General features: G+C 43.9%; 1 protein-coding gene across 3 annotated transcripts in view; it reads left to right on the top strand.

The window, feature by feature from the left end:
* Nucleotides 1-14,852, top strand: part of AXDND1 (axonemal dynein light chain domain containing 1) — a 39,364-nt gene that overhangs the window by 5,562 nt on the left and 18,950 nt on the right. For 2 of the 3 annotated variants that reach the window (XM_081915052.1, XM_081915053.1), the window contains exons 4-14: nucleotides 109-209; nucleotides 2,173-2,293; nucleotides 2,995-3,080; nucleotides 4,169-4,225; nucleotides 4,319-4,427; nucleotides 5,987-6,108; nucleotides 7,193-7,333; nucleotides 7,426-7,530; nucleotides 7,621-7,741; nucleotides 9,992-10,093; nucleotides 12,387-12,553. In XM_081915052.1, coding sequence (XP_081771178.1) covers nucleotides 109-209; nucleotides 2,173-2,293; nucleotides 2,995-3,080; nucleotides 4,169-4,225; nucleotides 4,319-4,427; nucleotides 5,987-6,108; nucleotides 7,193-7,333; nucleotides 7,426-7,530; nucleotides 7,621-7,741; nucleotides 9,992-10,093; nucleotides 12,387-12,553 — 1,232 coding nt within the window. The remainder of the gene's footprint in view (nucleotides 1-108; nucleotides 210-2,172; nucleotides 2,294-2,994; nucleotides 3,081-4,168; nucleotides 4,226-4,318; nucleotides 4,428-5,986; nucleotides 6,109-7,192; nucleotides 7,334-7,425; nucleotides 7,531-7,620; nucleotides 7,742-9,991; nucleotides 10,094-12,386; nucleotides 12,554-14,852) is intronic. The other variant, XM_081915054.1, reaches the window with a different exon arrangement.

Below are 14,852 nucleotides of genomic sequence, written 5' to 3'. Positions count from 1 at the left end.
ATTTGTGTGTAATGTGTCATTAGGCTTATCAGTATTGGAGATGTAGTCTGTGCTTACCACCTGATCCCGAAGAACGTCTTGAACTAGTCTTTTCTGTTCACTCTTCAGGGGTGCATTCGTACTACTGATGGGGTCTGGCAACATCCTGTACGCAGAAACAAGTTTCGATATCTGATAGAGCATCCGATTTGCCTCACAGGAGCTGGAAGGTAATAGAATGGGATTAATAGGGCCCTGGCACGTCACATGCCTCTTTGCAATAACCAGCAGCAGTGCTAGGATTTCGGAGCCACAGTGCAAGGGTGATGGAGAGTGCTTCGGAAATGTCCATTAAGTATGTTATACAAGAGTGGCTAACCCGAGGTGATGGTGTGCTTGGAGATGAGCAGGAATGCCCATGAACCTAGCTATGACCTTAGAGCAGCTTTTGCTAACTTATCACCCTCCTGATGTTGTTGGATGCAACCCCTATCAGGCCCAGCCAGTTCTGCTGGTGATCAGGGATGATGGGAGTTGTACTCCAAAACGTAGGAGGGCACCCGGCTGGGGAAGACTGGCCTAGAGTCTGCACTTCGGCCTGTTTCCTCATGCTGCTGCCTGCACCCACAGAGCCAAACCATTCCAGTGCACGGGAGGTTGTGTATGTTGCTCAGCATTCAGCAATCTGGCTCTGTTTCACACTTGGGTTTAACTTGTGGCGCACTTGGCAAAAGCGGTGGCCACCACTGTTTGAAAACCAGCCCTTTCAAGACCCTCCTTGTCAACACATTGCTCCATTTTAACTCAGGGATAGGGGGAACCATGAAGGAGTTTGCCTTCCGCTGAGAGTAATCCGCTAGAGGGTAGATGTTGGTGGTTGGTAGACCAAAAGTGGCTGGGAGCAGAGGCAAGAAGCAGGCAGGTCTTCTCTCTTTCTTTTTCTGTCATCCCCTTTCTCTTTCTCCACCTCTTCCCATCAAGCAATCTGTTGCTCTTGGAAAAGATCTGAACTGATTGGTTGCAGTGCACTTCCCCCCTCTTTTCCATTGTACTGTCCGTTTTGAGACCACCACCACCATGATTTCCCTCCTCCTTGCCAGAGTTCTCAACTGATCACTTGCAGAGTCTGCTTCCCCCCCCCCCATCACTCCATCTGGCTCCCTGCCCCATTTCTCCTGCAGGATGTCTCTGAATGCCAGTCACCGGGGAACAATAACATGAGAGGACTGCTGTACTCATAACTTGCATGTGGTCTTTCCATTAGCATCTGATTGGCACACCTTTGGGGGTTCATTTCAGGCAGCAAAATGTTTTGGGCCAGCATTGGTAATAGCCAGGGGTTATTGGATAACAAGTAAGGTCCTTCCAGGTCATGTGGCCAGCATGACTAAGCCGCTTCTGGCAAACCAGAGCAGCGCACGGAAACACCATTTACCTTCCCGCCGGAGTGGTACCTATTTATCTACTTGCACCTTGATGTGCTTTCAAACTACTAGGTTGACAGGAGCTGGGACTGAGCAACAGGAGCTCACCGTGTTGCGGGGATTTGAACTGCTGACCTTCTGATTGGCAAGTCCTAGGCTCTGTGGTTTAGACCACGACGTCACCCGCGTCCTATTCTATTCTGCCTTGGTCAGATCCCACCTGGAGTACTGTGTCTACAACTTAAGAAGGCGATGGACAAGCTGGAATGTGTGCAGATGATAGCAACCGAGATAATCAAGGGTCTGGAAGCCAAGCTTTATGAGGAACAATTGAGGGAGTTGGGTATGTTTAGCCTGGAGAAGAGGAGACTGAGAGGAGATATGATAGCCACCTTCAAATATCTAAAGGGCTGTCACATGGGTAGGACCTGAACCAATGGCTTCAAGTTACAAGAAAGGAGATTCTGACTACATCAGAAAGAACTCATGGACTCTTCCAACTCGTATTCTATTATTCTGTATTATATGAAGGTGGCTAACCGTAATCAGGGTACTCAGGGAAAATGGGAAGATTGTTGCTGCAGCAAGGGTTTTGAGGCAGAACACTCTGGCAGAAAGTGGTAGACACACTATTGGGTTGAAATGGCAAAGGATTTGCCTTTGGATCAGATATTTAGTGAATTCTTGATAACCAGAAGAGAGGTGGCAGCTGCACAGTGGACCAATTGCACCTTCATAACTGAGTGATAGTTTTCTTTGTGTTTTTAAGGGATGTCTCTTTTCTGTATGACCTCGCTGCTGAGAAAGAGGCAAAGAATCCTCCCCCAACTCCTGTCTCTCACAAAACTTCAACAAATTTGCAGCAGCAGGAACCCACTGCAACTAAACTTGTGAGTTGAATCTGACTCTGTATCGAGAAACTGTGATAACTTTAAACACAGGAACCAGCTTTTACAAATTCTTTCAGAATGCTGAGAGACAAGGTGGACTTTGAGCTGAGCATTGACTAGAGTGTTCTGAATTTTTTTCCCCACCCAGCATAATATTTTAAATCTGGAATGAGCAGTGGGAATTGAAAATGAGGACTTTACCATTTTTGTGTGCCATGGTTTTCTAAGCTTGCTAAATTCACTCCCCAAAGCCACAAGGAGACTGATATGGCATTTGCCTATTTATTTTGCTTGGCTGGAAAAAAAATCTGTTAGAAAACATTTACCCACTGATTTCTAGGCTGTACATAATAGTTCTGTGCAGTTGTAGCACTTAATCACAGTTTTTCTTAAAGATGGTTAAGCACTTAATCTGAATAATTGCCCCAGCCAGAAGGCAGGCATGCAGATAGGCAGGCAGGCAAATAAACAAGCAGGCAGTTGTAAAACAAGCCAAGGCCTCCAGCGAGGGAAAGCAAGTCTATATATTTATTTCGTGGTGATCCACATAAACACGGTCGTGTGTGAGTGGGATGCACATTAAGTGGAGGTGTGTGTGCCTGTATAAAAACCCAGCTCTACATATCCTCTTGGGAGTATGTAGATTCCTTATGTCTCATAGTAGCATATTTTAAGACCTTCTCTGTCTGTTCTGTCTTTAGCCAACAGGTATAGCAGACAGTCTTGTTCCAGAGGAATTTCATATTCTAAAGAACAGAGGTGTCCTGCGCTTGGAGTATTATGATGAGTGAGTGTTCCTGCACTTCTTTTAGTTGCTCCTGCTTTTCATCCAGGAGTGACTCACTTGGCTAATAATAGCCTCCCAGCGGTGGACCTGCTACTGCTTACTCGGAGGGAACAGGTGAGGCAGTATTGCCTGTGTACCAGCTGAAGCTCCAGGTCGGTTCCACCGCCTTGCCTTGCCCCTCCATGTCCTGGTGAGCAGCAGCGACTCAGCTGCCAGGAGGCCAGTGTTGCAACTCCACCCCACCTGGCGATCTGCTCCTGGTTGCACCTACTAAATGGGATGAAGTGGCAAGGCCAAAAGCGCCTGCAACTGGGCAGGAAACCTGTAAAAAGTCTATTTTACCATTTTGCCGAGTTCAACACTTTCCATATTTCAACTAAGGGATGCTCAACTTGCATATATTCTCAGACAGAGACCCAGGGACTGAAAATGCCACCCAAACTGACTTCCTCATGGATGGCCAGGCAGTATAATGAAGTTGGTCTCGGTTAGAATTAGATTTTTTAAATAAAAAAATCTCAAACATAGATGTGAACGAGGGAAACTGCAAGCAGATTTGTTTACTATGGATCGATTAACAGAGCCCAGAGGCCAGAAATCTGAATTAGGACTTGAAAGTGTGAATCAGGGTTGCAATCTGCCCATTGGGCATCTCTGATCTGGCACTTTTCTCCCAGCCTGATTAACGTCTTGTACTGGAGTTAAGCCTGGAAGGAAAATAAATTTGAATGACACAAGGTGGGAAAAGAACAAAGACAAACATGGATCCATAATCTCATCTAGCCTAGCCCTTCATTTGGGCCCCATTTCTGCATGAGAAATATATAGCAGATTACCATTCCCCAGCCCCACTCTTTTCCTTACTCAGGTTCATTGTAGTTGTTTTATGTCACCGTGAGTCTCATTGTAACAGAGAACTTCTTCAATTAATTCACTTGCCTGCAACAGAGTGGCCCGTCTCTTAGTCTACTGTATTTTTAAATTTACACAATAAAAATAAAATAAATGGTTGAATCCTAGAGTCCAAAGAGATTTTTCAACTACAGTAGTCTATTGCTGTTAACATTATCATTATTAATCTGTTGCAGTAAATATACAACCCTACTTGAAGACGATGAAAACAGACTGCGGGTTTTCCCATCCATGTGAGTGACACTCTGAATCAAGATGCTTTTGTAGCGCATGCTATTGAAGGTGTTCTAAATCAGAGGCATGTCCCTTTGCTGCTGCCTTGTTAGGAAGCCGTCTGGGAGGCTGGAGGTCCTGCAGCTGATGAAGGTGATGGACACCATGCTGGAAAGGGCTGGAACAAATAATGAGGATGTTGGCGTAACAGGGGTTTCACAGGTAAATAATTCCTGCCAATCCTGACTCAATCTCACCCTCCTTGATATTGCCCACTTCTAGTTATACTGTACATCATTGCTGGTGAACCTCTAGTTTATGGGCCTCGCTAGGCCTGCCAGACCTCAGAGGCTGTCCCCCAGCCAATTGGGGCAAGTGATGCTCACCTCCCCTAGACATGACATCATATATGAGAGTTCAAGCTGCAGCTCTGGCTGAAGGAAGGGGAATTGGCAATGCACTCTTAAGTATGCTACCGATTCTTCCTTTGCATCAAAGTCATCATCGCTTTTCGAACTTGGTGTCGGCTTCACCTTTGAGCCAGTGCCAATGACTGGGCTCAACCTCTTCGGCCCTGACTGGGCCAGGCAAGCTGGGAAAGCACTTCCAGAGACCTTCCACTGCAGGGAAACAGGTGTAAGTGCAATGGACTCACAACTTTGAGCTGTGAGCACCAAACTCAGTGCCAAAGTCAGCGGAGCACAGCAGAGTATGAACTACACGAACGACGGCTCTGAAACATACTGTAACTTCTTTATTATTTTATTCTTTTACAGCTACTGCAAACTAAAATAAACTAGAAACTAAAGATTAATGGAGACTGCTGGACTGCATGAGTGTTACAGTTGCTTAAGCAGTCATCTTATCTCTACACAGATAACACTCAGACTGGAGCGGAAGAAGCCATGAGCAGTTTCTGCCCCCTCCTTTCTGAAAACATTGTCAGGAGATTCTTGCAATGGGAGGGGTGAAATATCCACACTTGGCACTCTTTTTCATTACCTTGCCATGACAACGGGAAAAGGTGCCACATTCAAAAAGAAATGACTTTTTGATGCAAAGAAAGAAGCAGGAGTTCACTGTCAGGGCACTCCCAATTCTTCATTTGCATCCCTGGCTTAGATTTAAGTTGCACCTGCAAGGGAGCATTTTTCCTCTGCAGCCATGGCTTAAATTAAAGCCAGGCTACGAAGGAAGAATCTGGATTCTTCACTAGCCTTGTCCTGGATTCATATACTAGGACACAATATTGCTGTGGAGTTTGGACATAGTTCTTTCCTGACTTACCAGGTGCTTTGTTGCCATTAAGAGGCTTGTTGTTGTGTTGTCAAACTGAAAGAATAAGTGGGAGTAATCTTAGATTATCTGATGGAGAGAAATAATATACTGAAGTACAACATGCAATCTAGTATTTAGGGCAAAGGCGGACATAGCATTTTAAGAATGGCAGGGGAGGCTTGTTAGCACTTTCACTGCTTTGTAAATTCTTTAATAATATAGTATTTAAGATAAGGGACAAACATATATGCAAGCAAACACATTTGTGATTTAAAAATATTATCCACCTGATAAATTAAGAACATGACTGAAGCATTTAACTGACTGGGATTCATTTGTTAATTTAAATAATGTATATGCCTCCTTTCAATAAAAATACTTTCAAGGGTGCCTAGAAATAAAAGCAATAACCCCCCCCCCCAATGATGACAATAAAGGCAGTATCAAACAGCTCGTGCTGAGCTCTACAAAAATCACAACTTCTTTCTTGCCTCTTTCCCAAGATGCACAATGTCCTGGAGGTGCTTAAGGTGGAACAGAACATCTACAACATAGTGTTTCATGAAATCATCCGGCAAGTCAGTGTGGACTGCGCAGAACGGGGAGAGCTCCTTTCCAAGCTCAGGTCAGCGATCTAAGGAGCTCAACACCTTAAAATTAGTCCTGCAAGAAGAGGAGTAGGTGACTATTTTGGCCTGCACTTCAGGGCTGAGTGTCTGTGCAATTATATACAAGTGCAGAAAAAACAGCTTGTGGTACTGCACTAGACACAGAAGTCAGCTTTCTGGGAATGTTGCCTTTGATTTGTTTTTTTTTTAACTACTTGCTAGTCCATGTGATGTCACATCCCACATTCTTTATTTCCTCTTTCAAGATGTGCTTGAAAGTGTGCGGGAAATGCCTGGTGAAATGTGAGAGAGCAGAGGTGTCTGAATATGATTCCAGGGCTCAGGAGGCAGGACATCATTGCCCTGCATGCCATCTCCATGGATAGCAGAAGAAGAATTATGAAGCTGCAGCATTTTGCAGCACTGCAAAGTCAGCTATCTTTGTCATCTTTCTTTGACACCTTTTAAATAAAAAAAAACTTCCACCTTGTGCAGAAAGATTTGACTCAAGTTGTCTCTCATGCTCCTCAGTAAATGCATTAATAATCTATTAATTTAACAAAGAGCAAGCAAGCCCAAACATTAGCAAAGTATGAAACGAAACCCTAACACATATCTCAGGAATTATTACATTTTAATAATGCTTTATGAGGATTCCAATCCACACGATGACAGCTGACTTCTGTGCTAGGGCCCTTTTGCAGCGCTGAAGCAAGCAGTCAACTGGAAATGGAATTTAAATGTTGGTTTTGCATGGGTTCAACTAGCGCTAGTTTCCCCATAAGGACATATGGAGGGCATTACGTTGGCTACCGCTCTCATACACCAATATATTTCCTGAGGTTATAATATTGATGGGTGTCAGGATAGATAAGGCAGTTTTGCTGTGTAGTGTCAACTTGTTTTCAGCATTCTGAGCGTATTGAGAGTTCTAACTACTTGTGTGCCAAAAAGCTTTATTCTATATTTATTGTTCCCCAGCTATTTTCAGAAAGGATTCTCTCTTTAAATGATTGCTTAGCAAATATGCTTGAGTGAAACAGGGCTATTCCGCCGCCCCCGCCCCCCGCCTCACTTTTTCTGACATCGTCTCCCTTACAGACAAAGGTATGTTGAGCTGCTAGAACGAATTCCAAGACAGATGAGAAATCTCTACAGAGAAATGATGGCACAGAGAGTAATGGACAAACACATTACAGATGAATTATTCCATTTCAAGGAAGCTATAGGAAAACTGACAAGGTGATGATATTGACTGGTGTTTGCATTCAACTCTGTGAATAAAAGTTGTGATTGTACAAGGCAGCTGAGGGTATTGCTCTGTTCAACTGCAGGGAGCTTAATACCATCCGAGAACATGACCGTAGAGTCACTGTTGAAGCAGAGAAAGCCTACGAGGAGCTGGCAAAGGCGGTACAGGATTCCGAGATGAATGCAAAGTGAGTTCCAGATAAGATTGGAAGCAAGGGTTGCCGTAGGAGAATAGCAGAAGGCCTTTATATTTATATCTCGTGTCATTACCCTTTCAGCCTTTTGGATGAATATCGCGAACTGTATGAATTGCAGAGAAGAAGGCTTGAGGCCCAGATCCACCAGTTAACACAAGAAAAAGAGCTGTGGAGCAATGCTACGTATGAGTTGGCTCTCAAGGTAGCTGGCAAAAGAGGCATTGCGTGCTTCTGCTAAAAACGCTATTCTCTCCCTCTTATGTCCGGTGCTTCTGCTAGAAGATCCTTTAGATCAGAGGTCGGCAACCCTAATCGGAGGATGGGCCAGTGGACGCTCCGTCCGTCGGAGGATGGGCCGGAGCGTCTGTGCACACGCGCTCTTCTGGGTCAGAGGAGCACCGGTGTGTGTGTGTGTGTGTGTGCGCGCGCACTATTTCCAGCACTCCTGCGACCCGGAAGTGCGCCAGAAATGGTGTGTGCGCATGCGCGCAAGCGCTTCTCCGTCCCGCACGTGTGCGCACATGCTATTTCCAGCGCACATCTGGGTCGGAGGAGCGTCCGTGCAGATGCGCACAGGTTCCATCAACCCAGAAGTTGGTCCTTGCACTGCGCCGCGCTAGTAAGAGCAGGTGGCGGGGGCAGCAGCGTTGCGGCAGGGGGCCCCATGGGCCTTAGGTTGCCGCCCTCTGCTTTGGATTGTTTTGGCTGCTGTTTTGGATTGTTTTGTTAAACTAAAAGTACGTCCTTTAAAACAAATTATTTCCATTTTACAGAGGGCAACAAAGAATAGACACATTGTATTTCATTCTCTGCTAACTGTATAGTTTTTAAAAAATATAGCTCTACAGCGGCAAGTAAGTCAGGGATCGCCAACATGGTGTCTGCGGGCACCACTGTGCCCACTGCCTCCTATGGAGCCTGCAAAAGGTCTAAGTAAATATATTTTCAAAAATGCACAAGAGTCTGTTTGCTCTTTCAGCTCAGTTCCTGCTTGAACTGATTCAGCCTCTTCTACAACAGACAACTCCCCAAACGTGCCCTCTTTTCGTTGGAGGCCAGGATTAGACACCCACCGTCCCATTTTGAACAGAGGAGTGAAAGGCATGAAGAAGATTAATATCTGTGACATCAGTTTCTTGGTAGAGCTGTCACACAATTAAAAAGTCTGGTTGAGCAATCTTGTGGGCCTTCCAGTCAATGACCCACTTATGCTGGCATAAGTTAGTTGCCATCCTATGTACTCCCAGTACAAAAAATGAGGAGAAAAGACTGGCATTACAAAACACAAAGCAGCCACTCACCCAGTGAGCTTCGCAACAGTGGCAGTGTTATGACTGAATACCATTTCTTTGGTTTGAATTGTGTGACTTTGGAGTAGGGGCCAAGAACAACATCTGAAGGAGTTTCAGAGTTTGACATAGCCCCACTCCTTCCGAGACATGCCACTGTCCCATTTTGGCAGAATGTGGGCATAGCTCAACATACGCCAGTATAGGGGTCTTCCATCAAATCCTGAAAAACTCAAGGATAAGGGGATTGTGCCTTAAAGTTGTTTGTTTGTGTTAATTTTAATTGATGGGAAGATTTCCATATGAATGTGACACAGAAGTTGTTGTTGTTGTTGTTTTAGTGCATTAACCAGCCATTATTCTCCTTAGAAACATAAATATTGTGTTGAAATAGTTAGTTGTAATTCTGGAAATGGATCTTCACTGGCAGGGGAATATATTTTGGTACCTTGGTATTGTAGCCATCCACCAGAACTCAAAACATCCCTGTGCATATGTGGTTCATAGCACAATGCACTAAGTTTAATTTCAAACTAATTAGAAAGTACAAATTTGCAGAGTGCAGACTGCTTCTTATTTTTGTGGTGGGTGGGGAAGAGAACGGTAATGGTTTTGCCCCTCTTCTACTGCTGTTGCAATGCTCCTTCCTGGCCAGTGCAATTCACAATTCCCTCCTCCTCCATGTTGTAATCTTGAGTGCCATTTGATGAAGAAAGCTGCATTGAGGGAACACACCTTAGATCTTTTTGCGAAACAAGGAGACTACTGAACAGCTGTCTCGATGTTATCATGTGATGCCAGTAGGCGTCCTCGTGAAAAGACATTCCCCATCTTCTCTCCAAAGAGAAGCGCTCTTCTAAGAGGGTGTCTGCCACTCACAAGTGCTGGGTTGTGATGCATGCATGAGTTGTATCGGGTGTCAGGTTAGAAGAAATATCCCTTCTTCTATAAGAAGGAAGAATGCCTCAAAGAGGACACTTGCCACCTGTGGTTGTTGTTGTTTAACACTTAAAACATGCTGCTCAGATTAACTGAGAACCGATCAACAGTTTTTAATTTAGTTTTACAGCTTTGTTGACGAAACACCTCAAACGTCTAAGCTGTGCTGTGCGTACTTAATTGGGCACGTTCCATCCCTTTAATTATCTTATGTTCCATTTCAGGTGATTGAAAAGAACAAGCTGATCTTGGCTCGCAGAATGTATGACAGTGAAAAGGCTTGGGTCAAAGGCATGAGGCATTTCATTATGATGTTGGCATCACAGGTAGAATTGCTTAAGAGCACCTAACTGGGAAAGGGATGTCAGCTAGTTTTGTTCGTTTGTTCCAGAATGGCTGTGTGTGAAAGCTGGCTTGCTGGTACTCCTGGGTCCTTTGCTGTCACTTGAGGCTCGAGTACTTTCTATCAGCTTCAGCTGCTGACTCAGCTGTGCCCCTATCAATTCAATTCAAAATCCTTTATTAGGCATAGCACGCCACACATTAACAAACAAACATCATATACAAACTGTATAAAATACGGGTACAGCAAACACAATTTATCCTAGTCCTATTCTTAACTCCCAGAAATTAATCGATGTACATGAATAACATAATACAATATAATATAAAATAATAATACAACGCAACAACATCACCTACCATTAACAACCACAAAGTCTCTTTATCATGGCCCATTCTTTCTTCATGGACAGCCCCTATCTAGACAAGGATAGCCTAATCTCTGTCACCTGTGCTTTGTCAACCTCTAGGTTAGACTACTGCAATGTGTTATACATAGGGCTGCCTCTGAAGACAGTTCAGGAACTTCAGCTGGTGCAAAATTCAGCAGCCAGGCTGCTCACCAGGGCAAGATGCTTTGAGCATACTATACCGATCTTGGCATGACTAAACTGGCTGCCCATTAGTTTCTGGACCCAATTCAGAGTGCTAGTTTTGACCTATAAAGCCTTAAATCAGGGGTCAGCAAACTTACCGTGCCTCGGGCCGGTGTCTCCAGCGCCAATCGCGTGGCGGGCCGGAGGGTGGGGGAGCGCGTGCCCATACACGTAGGCACACACTATTTCAGCGCACTTCCAGGTTGGAGGAGCACCGGAAATAGCTTGTGTGCATGTGCACGGGCCTCCTCCGACCCGGATGTGCACCGGAAATAACGCTTGCGCATGCACAAATAACGCGCATGTGCGAATAATGCTTTCGCATGCGCAGAAGCTATTTCCGGTGCTCCTCTGACCCGGAAGTGGGCAGCCGTGCAGCGCAGCACCAGTAAGAGCGGGCGGCGGCAGTGGGGGTCGCCCCAAGCCAGATAAACGAGTCCTTTGGGCCTTAGTTTGGGGACCCCTGCCTTAAATGGTCAGGACCACAATACCTCACAGACTGCCTCTTCCCATATGAACCGGCCTGGACCCTCTGATCATAATCTGAGGTCCTTCTTCATGTGGCTCCTCCATGAGAGGCTTGGAGCGTGGCAATATGAGAACATGCCTTCTCTGTGGTGGCTCCCCATTTGTGGAATGCTCTCCCCAGGGAGGCACCAGCAGAAAATGCTTCTCCATAACCAGGCTTTTGGCTGATGAAACATTTTATGGCCCTTAAAATGTGTTTGTGGGAGGGGGGATTATTGATTTGCTTTTGTTTTCCAATGTGGTTTGTGTTCTCGTGTTGTATTTTTCTGCTCTGTGTATTTTTCTGCTCTCTTTGAATGAAGGCGGCATACAAATACAACAACAGCAACAATATTGTTTCTGGGCATATGTGTCTCCATTACACAGTCTATTTTCCTGGATTACATCTCTGCTTGAGTACTCCTAGAGAAGTGGGGCAGGGAGCTGGGGACGACTGTATATTTAGAACAGTTTTATGACACTCCATGTTAGTTGGGCCCAGGCTGGCAAAATGGCTACAAGCTGGTAGTGTTAACTGGCAGCAGTGTGTCTAGTGCTTCATATGATTAAAAGTCTATGTCCCAGTTTAAATATTTCAGCGATGCATGTTTGAATGTCAGTGTTGCACTTGTAAGATTTTAGCTGTGTCTACTGTGGAAATAAGGGATGCTGGTGGCGCTGTGGGTTAAACCACAGAGCCTAGGGCTTGCCGATCAGAAGGTCAGCTGTTCGAATCCCCGCGACAGGGTGAGCTCCCGTTGCTCGGTCCCAGCTCCTGCCAACCTAGCAGTTCGAAAGCATGTCAAAGTGCAAGTAGATAAATAGGGACCGCTCCGGTGGGAAGGTAGACAGCGTTTCCGTGCGCTGTTCTGGTTAGCCAGAAGCGGCTTAGTCATGCTGGCCACATGACCCAGAAGCTGTACACTGGCTCCCTCGGCCAATAAAGCGAGATGAGCACTGCAAGCCCAGAGTCGGCCACGACTGGACCTAATGGTCAGGGGTCCCTTTACCTTACTGTGGGAATATGCATAGTATTATTTGCTTAGCAATTTAGATGTCTGCTGTAAGCAGGCTTTTATGATTATTTTGATCTTTATGGCTTTTTAAAAATCTATTTTTCTTATGGATTCCTTCTCTACCCCCCAATCCCATTTTTCTCTTGTGATTCATTCAGGATGCGACTGATCTTTCCACTCTGCAGGAGCTGACACAGGAGTTTCGGGAACGCGTGAGCCAAATTGGCACAGAATTGGAACAAATCGAAGAAACCAGTAGGGATAGGGCTAGGAGTATTCAGAATGGTTTGGCTGGTTGGCTCAGTTACTTCCAGAATCACGTTCTGTGAGTCTCAAGGAATGATCCTTTATAATTGGGGGGCCTCTGTTTTGCCTTCCACATACACTGGAGCAGTACGTGGTCAAAGATCATTTTTTAATTTTTTTTAAATTGTCCAATAAAAAACATCCATTTAATATATCCAATCATAGTACTCCAATTAAAATAAAAAAATAAAATAAAAAAGACCAATTATAGTCCAAATTATATTTATTCATTTTTCAGAGCTCCCCATGGTCTGGATCTCTGAAGCATATCTCCACATCTTAGTCCTGCTTCTCCCCGTTGTTTCCATATTTTCCACATATCGATTTTAACACTTCATACATCTTTGTCCCTGAGTCCACGATTCTCAAAACATAATGTACTTTCATCTGTCGAATATAGCTTTGTTAATATACGGTATTTTTTGCTCTATAAGACTCACTTTTCCCTCCTAAAAAGTAAGGGGAAATGTGTGTGCGTCTTATGGAGCGAATGCAAACTGCGCAGCTATCCCAGAAGCCAGAACAGCAAGAGGGATCGCTGCTTTCACTGCACAGCGATCCCTCTTGCTGTTCTGGCTTCTGAGATTCAGAATATATTTTTTCTTGTTTTCCTCCTTCAAAAACTAGGTGCGTCTTGTGGTCCGGTGCGTCTTATAGAGCGAAAAATACAGCATATTTTTCCAACTGTCTTTTTATCAGCTCAGCTTCCTCTGATTCCTTATTAAAAAAAGGAGGTTAATTTTTTAAGGGTGCCGCTATGTGTACTTGATTTAAACATCAGGTTGCCATCAGCACTGAGCTAACACTGATTTCACATACAGCTGACCTATCTCATCAATCCTGAAATTTGTGCAAGGTTTACTCCTTAGCTATCTTTGAAATACCTGGTTTATTTACAGTTATAGAAGCAGAACCTATTAGAAGCAAACAGGTAACCGTGCAACACGCAGCGAATCCACCAAACCTGCTTGTATTTCTCAGAGAATATATTCACATAAGTTGCTTCATAGTCAAGTTGCTTCTCCCTAAATTCAAACTGGAAAGCTCTCTCTGTACTATTTCTTGTGCTCTCCTAATTGCTGATAGGTGCTGCATTGCAAAGGCCATCAATGAATATTAAAGTTCATTTGTCAAATCCTTAGACTGACCAAGTGATGCATTAAGCTAGGGATGGGAACCCCTTTGTGGCATCCATGAATTAAGCAAAGCCACAGTGATAAACCCATTCGGAGTAAATACCAAACAATAGGCTCTTGAAGGTGCTTCCGTTTCTTTCTTTGTGTCTCAAGCAAGGTATGCACACGGCAGGAGTTTATTCCGATCTTAGACACCCTGGACAAGAGTGTGTATTCTTTTTTTAAAAAAATTATATTTATTGAAATTTTGACATTGAACTCAACAATAACAATAACAACAAAAACCACTACACACTACACAAGTACAAAAAAGAAAAAATACAAAACAAGTAAAAAAGATGCACAATCAAACGTACAAGAAAAAAGAGAAAAAGAAAAAAAAGAAAACAGCACATAAAATTATACTTTCCAAAGTGTCCTTTCATTAACTTGTTCCTTTGACTTCCTCTCGCCTCCCTATTTGCATTCTATTTTAATTTGTTGTTTTAGCAAATCCTTCTGATTTAACATTACCTGCTTTTTCATAATAATATATTACACATAGTCTAAAAACAGCTTATGCAAAAGTCAAATTGTTTAATACCAGTCTCTTTCTAAACTTCTTTAATTTTGCCATATTTCTGTAAATAGTCTTTGAATTTCTTCCAATCTTCTTCCACCTTCTCTTCTCCCTGGTCTCAAATTCTGCTGGCCATTTCTGCCATTTCCATGTAGTCGATCATCTTCATCTCCCAATCTTCCCGGGTGGGTAAATCTTGTGTCTTCCAATGTTTTGCAATAAGTATTCTTGCTGCTGTGGTAGCATACATAAAAAAAGTTCTATCCTTCTTTGGCACCAATTGGCCGACCATGCCCAAGAGAAAGGCCTCTGGTTTTTTCAGAAAGGTATACTTGAATACCCTTTTAATTTCATTATAGATCATTTCCCAAAAGGCCTTGATCTTTGGGCATGTCCACCAAAGGTGAAAGAATGTTCCTTCAGCCTCTTTACATTTCCAACATTTATTATCAGACAAGTGGTAAATTTTTGCTAGCTTGACTGGTGTCATGTACCATCTGTAAACCATTTTCATAATGTTCTCTCTTAAAGCATTGCATGCTGTAAATTTAATACCAGTGGTCCATAACTGTTCCCAAGAATGTGTATTCTTTGCTGTATAATTCCCACCTCCTCTCTTTACT

The sequence above is a fragment of the Podarcis melisellensis genome (assembly GCF_964234715.1).
Source record: "Podarcis melisellensis genome assembly, chromosome: 6".
Classification (NCBI taxonomy): domain Eukaryota; kingdom Metazoa; phylum Chordata; class Lepidosauria; order Squamata; family Lacertidae; genus Podarcis; species Podarcis melisellensis.
The sequence above is the reverse complement of the archived record's forward strand: the minus strand, read 5'-3'. Positions and strand labels throughout refer to the sequence as shown.